The sequence below is a fragment of the Vairimorpha necatrix genome, chromosome 11, assembly GCF_036630325.1.
Source record: "Vairimorpha necatrix chromosome 11, complete sequence".
In the NCBI taxonomy this organism is placed as follows: Eukaryota; Fungi; Microsporidia; family Nosematidae; genus Vairimorpha; species Vairimorpha necatrix.
The window spans coordinates 536365-555760 of record NC_088826.1 but is presented as its reverse complement, the minus strand read 5'-3'; the positions used below and the strand labels follow the sequence as shown (position 1 = coordinate 555760).

The 19396-nt window shown below is 31.0% G+C and overlaps 1 protein-coding gene across 1 annotated transcript; it reads left to right on the top strand.

Annotated features, from left to right (window-relative positions):
* Window positions 1-17730: 17730 nt before the first annotated feature.
* On the top strand, window positions 17731-18221 carry VNE69_11111 (reverse transcriptase; the record flags this gene model as incomplete). Its single annotated transcript, XM_065475018.1, has 2 exons — window positions 17731-17925; window positions 18075-18221. The coding sequence occupies 2 exons, from the start codon at window positions 17731-17733 to the stop codon at window positions 18219-18221; spliced, it is 342 nt and encodes a 113-aa protein (XP_065331090.1).
* Between the last annotated feature and the right edge of the window lie 1175 nt (window positions 18222-19396).

The following is a 19396-nucleotide window of genomic DNA, read 5'->3' as shown; positions in this document are numbered from 1 at the left end:
CTTGGAAAAAAAGAAATATCAATCATTCTAATAATGATGATCATAGATGTGCCTATATAAAAATTTTAGAACTTTGTAGGTTTGAATAAATAAAATTTCTTCTAAATAATTTTTTTTTTAGGGGGGGGGGCAAGAAAATGAAGTAGCGCCGAAATTCAAACATGGCACTATAGAAATTCAAACATGGGAATATAGAAATTCAAACATGGCACTATAGAAATTCAAACATGGCACTATAGAAATTCAAAACCTTGTAAACAGATGCAATTAAGTCGCAAAATGTAAATACGGAAGCATATTATCCTGTATAATAGGAACTTTGCTATTCTTGTAATAGCTTTCTAGAATGTTATAAGTAAATGTTGTTTTATTATTGGCATTTTCTCTGCCGTGAGCTACGTTCTTCTCTTCAATCATTCGTACCCTCCCAAAACAAATTTCCTTTTATATTTTATTTTTAATTTAAAATTATGTTCAACAATTTGGATAAAGATTAGTGCTTTTCCATTTGTAAGCATGTTTTTACACTATTCTTTTGTTTGTTAATTTATTCACGATTCAACATGTCATGAATGAAATATTTGATGGTCTATATTTTATAGCCCTTATAATTGTGATGCTTAAACTAACATCACACATATGAAGACCCACAAGTTTAACTTACAAAATATAAAGCGGAATTGCCCTTCGCGGCACTAATCTTAAACGAGTTTTATACAGTAAGATAACAATATACAGAAATTCGACATTTGAATATAAAAAAATGTTTAAAATCTTCGTTTTTAAAAATTTTAATAAGAGAGATTTAGTAGTGCCAGGTAAAATGTGCAAAACTTGCATGTCAAGTAAATTTCTTTTTAGTTTCGTTCTTTAAATAATTGTATTGCATTTGTATTGATTTTAGATTATATAAAGCGACCCAATTTTTAATTTTATGCACAACTATAAATTCATCGTTCTAAAAAATTTTTAGATAAAATTATATTTAAACTAATAGAGCATTTCTACCTAAGAACTAAATTTTATAACCTCTGAAATACAGAAATGCAAGGAAATTGAACCTAAATTATCTACGCTTTTCCTTTCACATTGTATATAAAATGTATCTTTACGTAAAAAAATTGTGAATAATGTTCTTTTAGCAAGAAAACTATGTGTGAAAGATAAAAAACAGAAAATATAGCATAATTTATTAAAAAAAAGAAAAAAACAAAGAAAGAAGTAAAAAAAAATATAGAAAAGGCAAATAATCAATTTATAAAGCTGAATAATTACGGAGTGGGAGTCTTAAACATATGATGTGAAAAAAAAATAAAAATCTTCGCATTAAATTAGAACGTAAGTTTTTTTTACTTTAAACAAAAAATACATTAGAAATTATAAAAGGGGAAGATACCAAAATATAGAGATACATTTGCTGAAAATATGGCTTATAAAAAAAAGTGATGTGATAAAGACTAGTCTTAAAAGTATGCTAATAAATTTGACATTATTTCAATTGCCATAATAAATACCTTAGCTTTTAGAACTTTTTACCTTTAGAATGATACAGTCCAAAAAATGTCAACCGAATAGAGCATTTAAATTTTTATCATGTAAAAAAATATATTTTGGAGCTTTCCCACTTTAGTCCCCCCCCTTACATATATAAATATCAATTTATAAAAAATATCCCTTTTTCGAAAACCAAAATGAAAAAAAAAGGAGGAGGAAAAAAAATTAAATAAAAGTACTGTTTAAAATAATCGAATATTCAAAAATAATGATATAAATATTGTCAAATTAATTGTAAAAATGTAAATTTAACTCTTTAAGTCGTCGTATGTTTCATATTTAGTATTTATGTTTTTAATTTTTACATAAAATAATAATAAACAAATTCTTCTATAAATTCATTTTTTGAACTTCTTTTAATCATTTATCATTATAAATGATTTTTTTAGTATTCTCAGTAACACTGATAAAGAATTTTTATTCAATACCCTATTTCATGCTTAGCAACGAAATAATATACAAAGCAAATGATATAATAAAAGAAAAATTTCTTTTAATAAAATGCTTTAAATGTGGGTAAGAAGTCAAAATAAGACAGCAAAAACCGAATGTAGTCAGATGCATTGGTAAAAAATGCCAAAAAGAGAGGAGTCTTTTTACAAATACAATTTTTGCAAAAACACACTTGGATCATATAACCATGTTAAAGATCCTGAACCTCTGGCTGATAAAAATCTCGCCTCTACATATTGCCAAATTGTTAGGTATTTCTTCCAGTGCAGTTTCGAGGTCCCTTCAGCAGTTTTTGTTGCACGAGGTTTATCACAAATACATGGAAAAAGCAAAAGAAACATTAGGAGGTAAATATATTATAGTTGAAGTTGACGAAAGCAAATTTGGAAAACGGAAATACAACGTTGGTCATAAAGTAGAAGGTATGTGGGTATTTGGGATGGTCGAACGGACTGTAAAAAAAAAATTTTTTACTTGTTCCAGTCCCAAATAGATGCAAAAATACTTATTAAACCTTATTTCAACATATATAGATAAATAATCGACAGTTTATTCAGATATGTGAAAGGGGTATACGAAAATACAGTCTATAATTGCTAATCATTGTACAGTTAATCATAGTAAATGGTTTAAAGATCCCATTACTGGTGTTCATACCAACACCTAGAAGGTAATTGGTCTGCTGTGAAACGTCAAACACCGCTTAGATGTAAAACAAAAACGTTTATTTACCCTTTTTTATTAAGATTTATGTTACTTAGAAACTCTAAAGACAATTATTATGAAGTTTTATTAAATTTATTATTTTAATTTTTTCCTCCTCCTTTTTTTTCATTTTGGTTTTCGAAAAAAAGGGATATTTTATAAAAATTGATATTTATATATGTAAGTGTGGTATCCACCACTTAGGAAAGTATGTAAAATATTTTTATTATTAATTTTAGATATTCTTTCCATAACTCCGTACCCCTCTCCAGATAAAATATTTAAATAAATGTTGGAGGGAAAACGGGACGAATTTGGAGGGAAGATTTTAGAAATATATTTTATGATATTTGGTATATCATAATCTGCCTCTCCTTTTGCTTCAAAGTTTACTATCAACCAATTTTTTATATCCCGGTATTATATTGGATACTATATCTGGAGGCTCTTCTATTGTATTATTAACATCATTATTTATAGTTTCTAACCTATTTTTGGTGTTTATATTATCCAATGTAGCTATCATCCTCTTTCTTGTTTTAAAAGTCTTCAATAGTTTTGGTTTACCAAAGTATTTTACTTTGTACAGAATTTTCTCGCGATTTTGCTTATTTTCACCTTCGCCGTTTTCTATATTGTCTTTCAATACATTGTCCCCGTGATATAATTTTTTAGCTTCCACTATTATCTCTTCGAGTTTCTCGTTTTTAACTTCCTTGGCTTGTGGTTTTTTAGCGGTATCTGTGCTCGCTTCTTTAATTTCATCTGCGTTAACCCCTTTCTCTTTATGTAACTCGCTGTTTTTGATGTAGTGGTCTATTTTTTCGGCAGTTTCAATGCTTTTATTTTCCTCGCTTATGGAAAAGCATTTTTGCCTTGACAGATCTTTATTTCGCTTAGCTTCATCGGTTTTCATGTAGTTATTCCTATTTTTATTACTTTTATTTTTCTTAAAGCAATCACTAATATTATGGGTTCTTGATCGATGCAAACTACACCATCTATTCCCATCCTCTCTATGGTTTGGTTCTTTGACCTCGACTCGGTTATTCCTTATTAAGACTACATCATTTCGAATTCTAGCTACTAATTCTTTCTCCAAGTTTACCAATAGATAAGTAATGTCTTTAATATTCTTAGTGTTTGAATTCAAAACATAATCTTTGGTATCTTCAGATAAAGCATTTAGAAAGATTTCATTAAATCTTCTCTCATATTCCTTCTTAGTATATTTTCTAAATAAGATGCCACTTCAAGTTTGTTATAAATATCATTTATCATATCTTCTATCAAATCATAATTAGATTGTTTAATTTCTAACAATTTAATTCCTACATTTGAAAATATAGTGTGTGGATAGGAAATACTTAATATTTCGTCTTTACCCTTAAAATAATCCATGGAATGGTCTTTTCTTTTCCATTCTTGGCTTTCTACTAAACTTTGTAGTACCAGTAGATTCTCTTCCCCGCTCCATTCTAGTTTCTTGCTTAATTCCTCAAATTTTCTGAACCATTCTAGCATATTGGTTCCTTCAATACAGTTTATTATTTCTAACTGTTTTGTAATAGGCTCTTTTAGGCCCTTGACTTTGATCTCAAAGCTGATCGTGTCTTTGGATTCATAAGTCTTTATCCTTTTGTTTAGTATAGGATACATCTTCGTTAAATTTAACTTGTGGTATCCACCACTTAGGAAAGTATGTAAAATATTTTTATTATTAATTTTAGATATTCTTTCCATAACTCCATACCCCTCTCCAGATAAAATATTTAAATAAATGTTGGAGGGAAAACGGGACGAATTTGGAGGGAAGATTTTAGAAATATATTTTATGATATTTGGTATATCATAGTAAGGGGGGACTAAAGTGGTTTTTGGCCTATATTTTTCCTCTAAAATTTATTTACTTGTTGTAATAGAGATAACCTGATTCTATTGGCTGTGATTCTTATTTTTTCCTCTCTACAATAAAAAAAAAATATTTATCAATGATAACTTTTGTTTTAATTTTTTTATCAAAATTACCCATTGTAATAAACTGATTAGAAGCTTGCAACCAAATATTAGAATTACTTATTTCTTTTTTGACAATTTTCGTTGCCTATTTTCTTACAAAAGGCCTCAAACATATCAATATCGACCATTAAAATCCTAATTTTTCCCTTTTTAACTGTTAATAAAAAAATAATTTGCGTGTCTATATTTCTAATAGTTTTAGATCGTACATAGAGGAAATATTAAAACTTTATTTGTATTTTTTAGCCGCAAAACATTGTAATTTATGGTACTAAACGAATGATATACACATTTTTAAAAATTTCATTTAAAAGCTCTATAATCTTATTAGTTGAATTTTATTATTTAGCCAACAGTTTAAAATTCATTAAAATAGTCAACAAAACATCAAATAAAAAAAAATGTTATATTTTTAAATATCTTTAAGTAAAGAAAATGATTGAATCAACAAAAAGATAATTTTTATGGTAAAATTATTTGCAATACAAATTTATCAAAAATGACATAATATCACATAATACAAGAGACTTATTCCTTAATACACAGTGTTATGGAATTGGAAAATTCTACATAAGATTTCATAATGCATTAAATGTATAAAAATATCGGCTAAAGTGAGCTTTAGGTAACAAAAATCGATATAGTGTTTTTTGTTTTTTTTTTCCCCCTTTTCAAAAATGGAGGAAAGAATTCTGACAAGAGAAGAAATCGAAACTTTATATAATAATTTGTTTAATAAAAAAAAGAACCAAATATGTACTGTGTGCTACGGTAGGATGAGGTTGGTTAGTAAACGGGATTACCTCATTAAATGTACTTGGAAGAACTGTAAGAAGACAGTATCTATATGGAAAGACACTTTCTTTGAAAACACTAGACTCGATCATATCACAATTTTACAGGTACTTAATTTGTGGATTCTTAGCTATCCTCGTAAGAATATTTGTCAAATTTTAGGTTATTCTAAACGTTCTATATCTTTCATTTAAACAAAATTAAAAGAAATAAACATTTATGATAAATATTTATCATCTTTGAACAAGATAGGCGGAGAAGAAGTTATAGTAGAAATAGATGAAACTAAAATTGGAAAAAACAAACATCATAGAGGTAAATTAGTAAAAGGATTTTGGTGTTTCGGCATGATAGAACGTTCATTATAACGCAAAATTATACTTATATAGGTACCCGGTCTTTTCGTCCTGGTCATAGGGGTTAAAAAAATTAAAAAATAAAAAAAACGAACTTTTTTATTTTTTAATTTTTTACCCCTATGACCGGGACAAATAGGAACATTAAAAGCAAAAGAAATATGAACCAAATAATAGATGAAAATCTATATATTTACGAGAAAAAAGAATCAACAATACTATAAAGTGGCGCTGAATTGTACGAAGCTGTAATGCCAAGGCCATTAGTAGTATTGTTTACGTCAATAATCTCGAATCCTTTATTATTTCTTCGCCTCATAATCATGAACTAAATCCTGAACAGGTCTGTAGGAAGAATAAAATAGATAAAATGAAACGGGAAATTATCTCTGGCAAAGATTCTCCTAGAAACATTTTTTTTTCTTCCTTAAGAGGAGCTGGTGAAGAAAAAATCGCCGCAATAGGCCCTATTGAGCCTATTACGAGGATATTAAGGAAAGCTAGGCTAAATTTCTTTAATCCAGAACCATACGCCAACCAAACATTGGGTTTATGTGCTGATTAATTAATCAGTCATACAGGCGAACAATGGTATCGATATGGGCCTGAAAATTGCGGGAGTGATAAACCCAATGACAGTATAATAGTTTTTTATACAGATTCGGCCATGGAAAAACTGGCTCTATATGACATGTGGGCGATGGATGGGACCTTTACGGTGGTTCCAATTCCATATTATCAACTTTACACAATTAGTTTTATCCGTGAAGCGCATGTATTTCCGATTATATTTGCAATTTTAAAAGATAAAAGTTTTGAAACCTATTGTTTTTTGTTTCAAATGTTAAAGAGAAGGTTTCCAGAGCTCAACCCAAGGTTGATAAAAACCGATTTTGAGTATGCTGCGATAAGAGCATTTTCAATAATTTTTCCGGATTGTCAAATTTCGGGTTGTCTTTTTCACTTAGCCCAGGCTATTGATAGACGTGTTAAAAGTTCAGGACTTTCTTCTGTTTACACATGTTCACCTATGGTGAAAAAATTTGTTTTGTCTCTTACGGCACTTGCATATGTTGAATATGACGAAATATTGTCTACTTTTTTGGAATTAAAACAAGACAGAAATTTCCCTGAATGCTTGACTGAGTTATATGCCTATTTCTTTACAATTATATTGATTTAGGATGTCGTTTTCCGCCGAATTTGTGGCATACGAGAAATAATATGGATATAGATTTTCCAAGAACTAATAATGCGATTGAAGGTTGGCATAATACCTTTAAAAACACATTTGGTACAAGTCGATACAGTTTTTATCTATTAGTGAGCAAGTTAAAGGATGAAGAAGATATAGTGCGAATCAAGATAATCCAACAAACAATTTTAAATCATGTTTTTGAATGTAAACAAAAATACATTGAAAAAGAGATTCGGCTAGCTGATTTTTTGACAAAACTGTGGATGAAGGGTTTGGTTTAGATTTTGTCTTTGAAATTATTGAAATATTAATGTTTTATTTTTATTTTTTTTTTCGGAATTTTCGTCCCGGTGGTAGGGGTTAAAAAAATAAAAAAATAAAAAAATAAAAAAACCGAGATTTTTTAATTTTTTATTTTTTAACCCCTACCACCGGGACGAAAATTCCGGTCACCATTCAAAACGTATCTTTGTTTTCTCAAGGAAAGGGGTACAAATGTAGCAAAAAAGTTTGTAATTGAAGATATTCATTAAATAAAGGTTCTAAATTTGAATCTTTAGATATTGAATTTAAAAAAATTCTTCGTTGCATTTATTGTTGGTGTCTGTAATATACTAATTTTCAGGCCATCAACATGTGTGAAACTTCTGAACCAACATATATTTCTGTAAAAGAAATAATAATGGAAACAATTTCCAAGTGTTCTACTGTTGTTATAACGATAGGTGGAGTTGGTCAGAGGATACAAATAGACGAAACAGCTATTTGTAATGGAATTATAGTATCGAATCCGTCTAGTCGATTGGATTCTGAACCTGGAATTCAGTGGATAATAGGAGGTGTATTGGAAGGAAATTGTAGAGAGTTTTTTGTGGAACTAATACCCAATAGAAAATGGGAAACGATTTTACTAATATTAAAAAAATATGTAAAAGTAGGCACGGATATAGTAACTGATGGTTATCCATCCTATCCACGTGCTATAAGTGAATTTGGTTCTCACCATAGTGTGGTAAATCACTCTATGGGATTTTGTAATGAAGAAGGACAAAATACAAATTATGTAGAAAATATGTGGTCGCATCTTAAGCATGATTATAGAAAGCGTGGTGGAATAAATAAAATAAGAATTAAATGTTGGTTAGATGAGTTTAAATGGAAAAAAGAAAATATAGAATATTCAAAACCATTTACAATCAAATTAGCCTTCGTAAAAATAATTGATATTTTTTCTATGTTAAAGTAATTAAATTTTTGAACTAAATAATATGTTATAACTGTTTTTTTAAATATTTTAACTTTTGTAAATTCGGCTAAAGTAACCTTTAGCACACAATTTTCGATATAGGGGTTTTTTGCCCCTTTTTTCAAAAATGGAAGAAAGAATTTGGACAAGAGATGAACTGGAAGCGATGTATAATGAATTATCAATAAAAAGACAACCTACTGTTTGTGATAATTGTACATCTAGGATTCGAGTACAACGTAAAGGGAAAGGCTTATTTATATGTACTTGGAAGGATTGCAAAAAGTCATTTTCTATATAGAAAGATTCTTTCTTTGAATGTTCTCACCTTAGTCATATAACAATATTACAAATACTTAATCTGTGGATTCTTGGTTATCCACGTAAATATATTTGTCAAATGTTAGGTTGTACCAAAAACTCTGTGTCCTTTATATCAACAAAATTAAAAGAAATAAACATTTATGACAAATATTTATCTTCTTTTAGTAAGATAGGCGGGGAGATGTTGTTGTAGAAATTGATGAAACTAAAATAGGAAAGAATAAACATAACAGAGAAAAATTAGTGAAGGGATTTTGGTGTTTCGGTAGGATTGAACGTACCATCGAACGTAGAATTTTAGTGTAAAAAAAAAAAAGAGTTAAAGAAACTCTTACGGGCCATTTATTAAAATTTTAAGTACAAAAAGTACTATACATAGTGATATGTGGTGGGCTTATCATTCTTTGAGGACCATATTTAAAGAACACCATATGGTTAATCACTCGTTGCACTTTCGAGATCCCAATACTGGTGTTCATACCAATACCATCGAAGGTAATTGGCGTTCCCTCAAAAATGCTATACCAAATAGAAATAGGTCATCATGCAGTGCCAAGCTTTATTTATTTAGGTACATGATTCAAAGAAATTCTTCTAGTTCTGTGTTTTAAGCATTAATAAATTTATTGTTTTAATTTTTATTTTTGATCTTCCTCCACATTTTCTTTCTTCCATTTTTGAAAAAAGGGGCAAAAAAAACCTATATCAAAAATTGTGTGCTAAAATACTTTAGCCGTAGATTCATATTTTCATAAAAATATTGTTTTAAATATAATTTTAAGGGTTAAAAATATTTTTTTTATATAAATTTAATTGGTCGGTGTAATTTTTTTAGGGGGTGCGATTTTTTAAGTAGCGCCAAAAACTATATCTATGGTATTAAAAAACTAAAAGAAATTTTCATTTTTTTTTTTTTTTTTTCTTTGCAAGTAAGAGGTAGGGAGAAACCTTACATAGGGACCAGAGGGATTTGGGTGTGATCCTTTTCCAACTGGTACTGTGAGATTCTTACTCACTAAAACTCCCTCCGTATGACTTGCCGGTGCAGCAAGCTCCGCCGTATCCATTGGACTTTGGCTCCAGGAGAACACTTTCCATTTATACCTCAAATCGCGTCCAGAGTGACCTCACAGCGGATATACTTAACGGGCATGGTTATCTATAACCCGAGGAGAGACATCATCGTACTGACTCAAAGGTCCCTACAATCATCTGTATCGCACACACGGCTCCTTACACGACCACATCCCCAGCCCGGCATTTTTATTGGACTGCGTTGACCACCAGTCTCCCACTAGTTTCGGCCACCGTGTTACAGAATCTTGTAGGATAGGGTCCACGAGACCTTCTATTGCCCTACTTCGTCTAGTCTCTTAGTTAGCTCTAGGATCCCACTCTAGAGTGCACCAGCCATGGGCTCCAACTAGGCCGTACCCATTAGATACTTTTATGTATCATTAAGTCACCAAAGGGCGATACTGCTTTTTGGCCTTGAGGTGCGTTTCTACACTAGATGCTAATCCCCTTGTGGCTGGACACACACAAGTTTCATTGAATCAACTTAATGATTATCGTGGACATTTTCATCATCTGAGTTGTTCCAACTGCATCATAGAAAGTAGAAACAATTTGGTGCCCCTGGGACTCGAACCCAGCCCATTGGTCAATGAGAACATCCCTTGACCACTCGGCCAAGGGCACCTAGAAATTTTCATTTACGATAAGTATTTGTCTTCATTGAACACTATAGGCGGAGAGGATAAAATTGTAGAAATAGATGAAACTAAAATTGGTAAAAACAAATATCATAGAGGTAAAATAGTAAAAGGGGTTTGCGGTTTGGTATGATAGAACGTTCTACAGACCACAAAATTATACTAATATATGTATTTATTTATCATAATAGAGGATCAAAAATATAAGAATATATAACATTCCCTTCCAAGACGTCCAGTTTTCTACATCACCATTACCCCAAGCAGATTTTTCAAGTCATAATGTCTCTTTTTAACATATCGCCCATTAGATAGCTTCACAACATACGAGTCCCCAGGGCATATCACCATTATAATACCTTCGTCTAAAAACCTTCCCTTTTCATATTTATTACATCCTTTGATGTTTTCTTTCTTAGCTATCCTTACTCGTTGTCCTTCAATAACCCGCTCTCTATATCTTCTAACAAATCTTTTACTGTAGTCTCCTTCTGGTCCATTTAATATCATCACTTTTCCCGTATTGTCTTTTACCGCTTCATTGGGAGTACTTCTTATACCTTCATGGTAACTATTATTATAAATTTTTAAGCTTTCCATCACTATGTCTTCAAAACTCGCCGTCTTTTTACTCATTTTCAATATTAGCTCTCTAGGCGTTCCTATAACTCTTTCAACTCTACCATTGCTTCTATGAGACTCGACACTCACCTTATTATGGGTAATATCCAATTTTCTACACAAATCCTTAAAGTCAATATTATCAAATTCCTTCCCATTATCCGCTATTATTTCCTTCGGCCTCCTGCCATTTCTACATAAATTCTCAATAAACTGGGCCACAGAGGATCTCTTCTTATCGTATAATACACATCCCCACGCTATCCTCGTATGGTAATCTATCGCAACTAATACATATTTGGCCTTATCTCTAAAATCAATTAAATCTAACGCTAATTTTTCTAAATACCTGCTTGTAGCAACAAAATCACATCCTCCAGACTTTTTCCTATTGTAAATTTGACACTCCTCGCATCTTTTTATCATTTTCACTATATCTTCTTTTATTCCTGGCCAATAATAATCAAACTTCATGGCATAATACATGCTTCCTAATCCTCTGTGTCCATGCTCTTCATGATAACTTCTTTTAAGCTCATCTCTTTCTTTTATTTTAGGAATCAATGCTTTCCTCCCCGAATCAAAATTCCAGTATTCTTTACCGTCTATTGTCTCGACGTGCTTCAACCATTTACCTTCAATTTGACGCTCACTTCTTTTTTTTATCATTTCTTTTCTTGGATCAACATCCTCGTGTATCCTACTCAAAGCATCCGCCACGACTATATGTTCTGGTTTCCTGTAATCTATTTCAAAGTCAAATTCTTGGATCTTTTCAATCCATCGATTAATTCTATTATTATTAAAACACGGCTTTCTTCTTATTTCCGCCAATGCTTTGTGATCCGTTTCTACTTTAAATTTTCGTCCTCTTAACTCATACTCAAATTTCTTTATTCCCCAATACATGGCATACATTTCCTTTTCACTTATACCATATCTAGTTTCCATCGGGGTGAATTTCTTCGATGCCCATTGTACTAGCACCCACTCTTCTTTATCATTCTTCTGCATGAGTACTGCGCCCATTCCTATATTGCTCGCGTCAGTTCTTAATAAAAATTCCTTGTCATAGTTTACAATTTTCAACTTACTCATACTTCTTAACGTTTCCTTCATATTTTCGAACTCTTTATTTAAGTCATCAGTCCAATTCAATACTTTACTTTTACCTTCCAAACTTTCAGTCATATATAATGTCTTCTCCGCATAATTCTTAATAAATCCTCGAAACCATCCACTCAGTCCTAAAAATCTTCTTATGTCAGACACATTCTGCGGCGTTGGAAACCCCAGTGCTTCGTTTTTCTTGATTTCAGACGGCATCATATCATCTCCGTTTAATGTAACTCCCAATAACTTGACTTCCTTTTGGCAATACTGAATTTTCTTTGAATTTATTCGCATATTATTCCATTCTAACAATTTCATCGCTTCTACAAATAATTTATCATGTTCTTTTCTAGTCTTCGCATGAATCACTATATCATCCATGTATACTTCTATTTTACCACCCAAATGTTTTTCAAAAATCTTATTCATAATTCTCTGCATGATCTGAGGCGAGTTTTTAAACCCCATGGCCGTACTATTCCATTCATATACTATCTTATCATACTCAAATGCAGTCTTATGCTTGTCCTGATCTTCTATTTCGATTCCATAAAAAGCCTCTTTAAGGTCTATAACACTGAAAAACTTCGATTTTTGCGTGTTCCTATTGATATCCCTAATGTTCACTAATTTATAACGGTCTTTCTCCACTAAATCATTTAATGCCATGAGATTGCTAACCAGTCTTATACTTCCATCTAGCTTAACTAAAGCTTTAATCGGATTTCTCCATTTCGACGTCGATCTTCTTATGACATTCCTTGTCTCTAACCTCTGAATATATTTTCTCAGCTCTTCTTTATGCGCTTGTCGCTTGTGGCACCTGCTTACCTTTCCTTACAACTTTCTTACCTTCTTTAGTTCTAATTCTGCATTTTTTAATTTTACAATATCTTATTTTCTCTTCTCCGTTGTCTATAACATTCCTAAACCTCTTTCTCATGTCTTCTAATGTTAGACCGTTCTTTTCTACCTCATCATAACATCTTTTATTTCTTGTCTTCCATTCTTGTTTCTTTTGTCTTTTAGCATCCCATATGTTCCTATAAGTCCTTTCATCACAGCTACTGCTACCTTCTTCTTTAATACTCTCACATTCGTCTTTATTCTTAACATTTCTATATCTATAATAACACATCTGACTCTTATGTCCCATTCTTGAACAATTATAACACCTCATTGTTCTTCTCTTCTCAAATATTCTTTCCTCTCTACTAATATTTCTAATTTCCTCTGCCACCATCTTTGTGACCTCCTCAATCATCCGTAATCTCATATCCTTTTCCTCCTGTGCTTTAACCAATTCCTCTAATTTGGTTTCCATAACTTTCCAATGATCTCCAATCTTAATATTCTTAACCATAAATTCTTTCAACTCATCAGTTCCAAGATCAAAAATCTCCTTCTTTACATTTTTCTCAAAATCATAATCAGACAATACTAATCCATAAACAATCCTCTTAAACTCTTCTAATAACCTTCTGGCCTCTTGACCACAGCCAGCACTTGCTAACTCACGATTCGGTATCGCCCCCATGTATTTATTTATCATAATTGGGGATCAAAAATATAAGAATATATAAGAATATATATTAAAAAAAGAGATAAAGAATCATTAACAGCTCTTTTATTGAAATTTGTAAGTACGAAAAGTACTATAAATAGCGATATGTGGAGGGCTTACCATTCTTTGAATACAATATTCAACGTAAACAAATGGTTAACCATTCAATACACTTTAGAGACCCAATCACGGGAGTTCATACCAATACCATAGAAGGTAATTGGCATTCGCTAAAAATTCTATACCTAATAGAAACAGAACATTCGATAGTCCAAAACTTTATCTGTTTAGGTATATGCTCCAAAGAAATTCATCTGATTCAGTCTTTGCTGCTTTATTAAATCTTTTATTCTTCTTGTTTATTTTCTTCCTTCCTTTTCAACTTCCTCAATTTTTCAAAAAAAAAACAAAAAACCCTAGTTCAAAAAATATTCCTATAGTGCACTTTAGCCAAAATTTATTAGAAAATTACTACAAAAATGGCCATGTACCCCGGATACATGACAATATCTATCTTTGGTATAACAGCAAGGGTCCCCTCCCCTTCCTGTTATTATTTCATCTAAGATGTATTTATCTCTAAGACTTTTTATCTTCAATCTGGTCCCGATTAAAAATTCATTCTTTGGATCAATGTTTCTCAATAACATAACTATCGCCCCTATCTTCAGTTCTAACTTATGTCGAGGTAGTCCTGACGGTTGCTTCATATTCAAGAACTCAAGAGGAAATCTTAGTTGTTCTTCGACATCCTCTGATTCTATAGCATCAGCACCCGCATATACCCCAGAATATCGGTTAAGAAGGTTTAGCACTTTGGTATTTAACTCATTGGCTTGTTCATTCTTGCTTGTTATGATAATCTTATCAAACAAAGAATCATCATATAGATCAATGGTAGTTGTTTCGAAACTACTTATGATCATGTCTGCTTCTTATTATGCTCTTTGGGTATATCCACATATCCTTTACTATCTCTATTATGTCCCTCACCTATATCTAACAACCACTTATTAAACTCCACTTAAATAAGAATCTCATATTAGTTTCAAGCTTTAGTATATTGACATATACTTAAAGTCTTAGACTTATAATATAAGTTCTCGATGATATCATTTAAAGTACCTTCAATACAATGGTTGATGTCTGTCTAAAGTCACCCCATAATAATAAAGTCTGTCCTCCAAAGATATCATTATTATTGCAGAGTCTTTTAAGCACCTCATATAATGCGTTCAATGCATGTTTCGACATCATTGAAACCTCATCTATTAGCAAAAAAAAGAGGTTTTCATTATTCTCATGCTTACGGAGTATTTTGCTTTAATCTAGATACGCTGGTCTTTGTCAAAGGAACAGAAAGTTTCATACAGCTATGCATTGTTCGGTGCTTCTTTGGTATGCGATCAGAATTTTTTTTTAAAAAAAAATTCCGACCCCCTAAAAATGGAAAATAGTGTCTTTAAAATTTCTGATCACATGCCAAAGAAAAGCACGAAAAGAAAAATAAAGGCAATATAAACACTTTTCTATGGTATTGACGACTGTTAAACTCATTACTTGAGTTAGAATTCTGGAAAGAGCAAAAGACGTGCTTTAAATGCAATGAGATTTCAAATGTTGCACTATATAAGGAGAGAGAGGTTAAAAGAGTGGTATACAGGCGTTCTAATTATAAATGCAGTGCTATAATATCAGTTAACAAAGGAAGCAAGTTACCTTTATATATATTTTTGTGAATTAATATTCTTAATTTTGTGTAGGAGTAGTTACTTTACTTTAGAGGCAAAACTAGGAGTTTCTTCATCGACAGTTTCCGATGCAAAAAAAAAGAATTAGATAAATTTTTAAAAACAAAATTTCTAAGAGGCTTATTATTGGTGAATCGGAAAAAATTGTCCAAGTTGATGAGTCTGTAATTTGTAGAAGAGGTAAAATAAGAAATTAAACAAGTTGTGATGATATAATCCCTGATACTGTTTGGATACTAGGTATAGTAGAAGCATCTAATCCTACGAACTTTTACATTTCAGTGGTGGATAATAGGAAAGTCGAGTGTTTAACAGTTGTTTTAGAACGTAAAATGGGCGTTGGTTTGATTTTACATAGGGATGGTCATCCGAGTTATCCAAGTGCAGCACGAAATCTTTGTCTTGAACATAAGGTAGTAAACCATTCTATCGGGTTTAAATCTGCAGATGGTACTCATACCAATAACATTGAGAATGTATGGTTGCAGCTAAAATCTGAAATGACCAAAGAACATGGAGTTAAGAGTAATGAAATGGATTCATGGCTCAATGAATTTATATTTAAAAAAGTTTTTGTAGAAGAGACAATTAAGAGGAGTTTTACGACTGTTATGTTGATTTATTATATAATTTAATTAATTAAATCAAATTTCTATATTTTTTAACGTTTTTTTCATTTTTTTCCTTTACAAAAGGGGGGTCTTGGTGTCCGATCGCATACCAAAGAAGCACCAAATTTTCTATATCCCTAAGATTCATATAAACTTATTGTTACTTTCAGGTGACAAGTACTACTCGTCCTTAGACTTAACAATGGGTTCAACCAAGTTGAGTTGGATAAGGAGAGTAGAAAAATTACAGGTTTTAATATATTAGGAAAACATTATCAATATAAAAGGATCCCGTTTGGTTTAAATTCGGGTCCTAAAATGTTTCAAAGAATCGTATCAGGAATTTTAGAAGAAATAGAAAATGCATTTGTGTACATTGACGATATTGTCGTGTTTAAAAAGAGTGATCATGAACACGACACGCAGTTTAAAAAAATCCTACAAACTTTAAATAGGTACAAAGTGAAAATTGATTTTGAAAAATCAAGTTTTAAAAAAGAAGAAATTTAACGATTAGGGTGCATAGTGAATGCACAAAGCGTGTCATCGGTGCTTCTCCGTTTTGCTGCCCCCAAAAAAATGGGGCAGCAAAAAAAAAATAAATTTAATAAAATCAAAAAAAACATCCATTTCCTCATTCTTCAATACATTATTTAAAAAAAATTTTCTAAAAGTAAATTCTTCGAGCCAAGATTCGATATTCACACGTTTTACTTCGTGCTGTTTAGTCATTTTAGATTGCATAATAGACGAAAAATTCTCAATATTATTAGTATGAAAACCTTCTTCATTAGTAAATCCTATCGAATGATTTACAATAATGTGTTTGAGTTTTAGATTCGCTGCTACACCGGGATAACTAGGATGGCCATCCGAAATAAGAACAGATCCCGGTAAGACTATATCTCAATTATATTTGTTAAAGTATTTATCTTTCGATCCGGAACTTGTACTATACAAATATTTTTTCTATCTACAGCTTCTATTAACCCCAAAATCCATACAGTATCTTTAATTCCATCATCTGCTCTAGATGGAACTCTAATAGTTCCTCTTCTACACAGTACAGTTTCATCAACTTGAACTCCCGATCCACCGATTTTGCAATCGGTTTCCAATTGCTTTCTAATATATTCCCTCAATTTAAGCTTTTTTTTTAAAAATAGTGTCATTTGACACACACGTTAAACATTTAATTGATCTATAATTGCTGTTACAAAGGACCAAGAACACAACAAAAAGATAAATTTCAAATGATAATTTAATGCCAGGTAAAAAGCTTTTTTTTGCCCTGCATTCTTCTCTCATACACCTATAAACTAATCTTTCCTTTCCCCTTTCCAATAATATTGTAAGCTTTGCAACAATATGATCACAAGAACCACATCGTCTAATCAAATTAATAATTCCAGTCTCTATCATGTAGTCTTTATATGAGGCAAGACTGGAAAACAAAGGATGTCTATAATTATAAAAGTTTATTTTTGTCATTTTTGGGGCTTTTTATAAAAAAATAAAAATTATTAAATTTTTGCTTTTCTCCGTTTTGCTGCCCCCAATAAAATGGGGCAGCAAAACGGAGAAGCGCCGTGTCATCAAATCTAAAGAATTTAGATAAAACCTATTTTAAAAAGAACCTAAGAATAAAAAAGAATTACAGAAACTATTGGGTTTAGTAAATTGGTTTAGGACATTTATCCCTGATATGAGTCAGAAATTATTTTACGTGGCAAATCTATTAAGTAGTCGCGAGACGAAGAAGATTGAGTGGAATGAGAAGCATAAAATAGAAATAAAGAAGATATTAAAAGCCATAGAAGAAAACTTAGTGCTTTCACCACCGGATTTTACACAAAAATTTGTACTACAGTGTGACGCAAGCGAAGAAGGAATGGGGGCAGTGTTAGTATAGAAACATGGGCTCATAGGTTGCTACTCAAAGAAATTTCTAAATAAAGAATGAAATTATTCGATCGTGGAAAAGGGTTATTCGCGATAATAAAATCTTTAGAACACTTCAGAAGTCTTATACAAGGTTACCACGTGAAGGTTGAAACAGATAGTAAAAACTGTGTTTTTGCAAATAAGGAGATTTCTAATAGAATCGAGCGATGGGAGGTGCTTTTTAACGAGTATTTTCTTGAAATAGTAAGCATTCAAGGCGAGAAAAATAATGTAGCCGACCTTTTGTCATGATGCTATCGTATTAGTGAGACCGACCTGTTAGAACAGAAATGAATGCAAGGTAGAGGAATGCGCATTGAAAACAGAAAATAAAAAGAACTTTAAAAATGATGAAAAAGAAAGAATTAATATTTACATAAAAATGGCTAAAGAATTTATTAAATTTGTCCACGATTTGTCAGAACATTGCGGGCAAGTAATCATGTATTTAAACTTAAAAAGATGGTACAACATCATAAACATTGGAACAGTGATTCGCAAGATATGCAATCAGTGCATCGTATGTAAAAAACAAGGATTTTAAACAACAGAATGTAGAAAGAAATAAAATACATAGCAGTGCACCATTTGAAATAATAAGCACAGATTTTTTTGGTTCTTTTCTTCTGGAGGAGTTTGGAGGCAACTCTTTAAACCATAAGGGTTATATTTTGACCATAACCGATGTGTTTTCGAGATTCACGAGAATTTAGTTTGGTGAGAAGTTTAAAAGTGAGAAAGTTATTATGTGTTTAAACAAATGGAGTGATAATTTCGGACAATGGTACGCAATATATAAGGAAAAAAAAATGAAAGATTATACTAATAAAATCCATATCGAACATCGGCTAATACCGATATATTACCATCAAAGCAATAGAATTTCGGAACGTATAAATCAAACAATTGCAGAAGTGCTGAGAATGAATATAGGAAAGAATATAAAAGACATTATTATGAAAATTGAACATCGGATAAATAATAATGTGGGTGAAAGATACCACAGTACCCCCCCCCCCCCATTTGAGGGTGTTTACTTTATTTTTTCGAACCCCAAAAACGAAGTGCAAAATAAAGGAGGAGCAGGAAGGAGACAAAAATTACTAAGCACTTACGACATTAAAAATAACAAATAAAGATATATTTATGTACAGAATCATATTTTAATACAAGTTTTATACAAATTTTTAGTTTTGTGTCTTTTGTTCTTCTTATATTTTCAATTTTTTTTTAATTTTTGGTTTATTATAAAAGGAGATTTTCTTCAAAAATCTACTTTTATGATAAAACAAAAATTAAAATTATAATATTATTTATTTAAGAAAATTTAAATAAATGTTCAACGATCTATAAAGATTGTTAAATCAAAAAATTTAATTTAAAATTTGAGAAGTTACTAAGAAAATATACTTTTATGAATATATTCT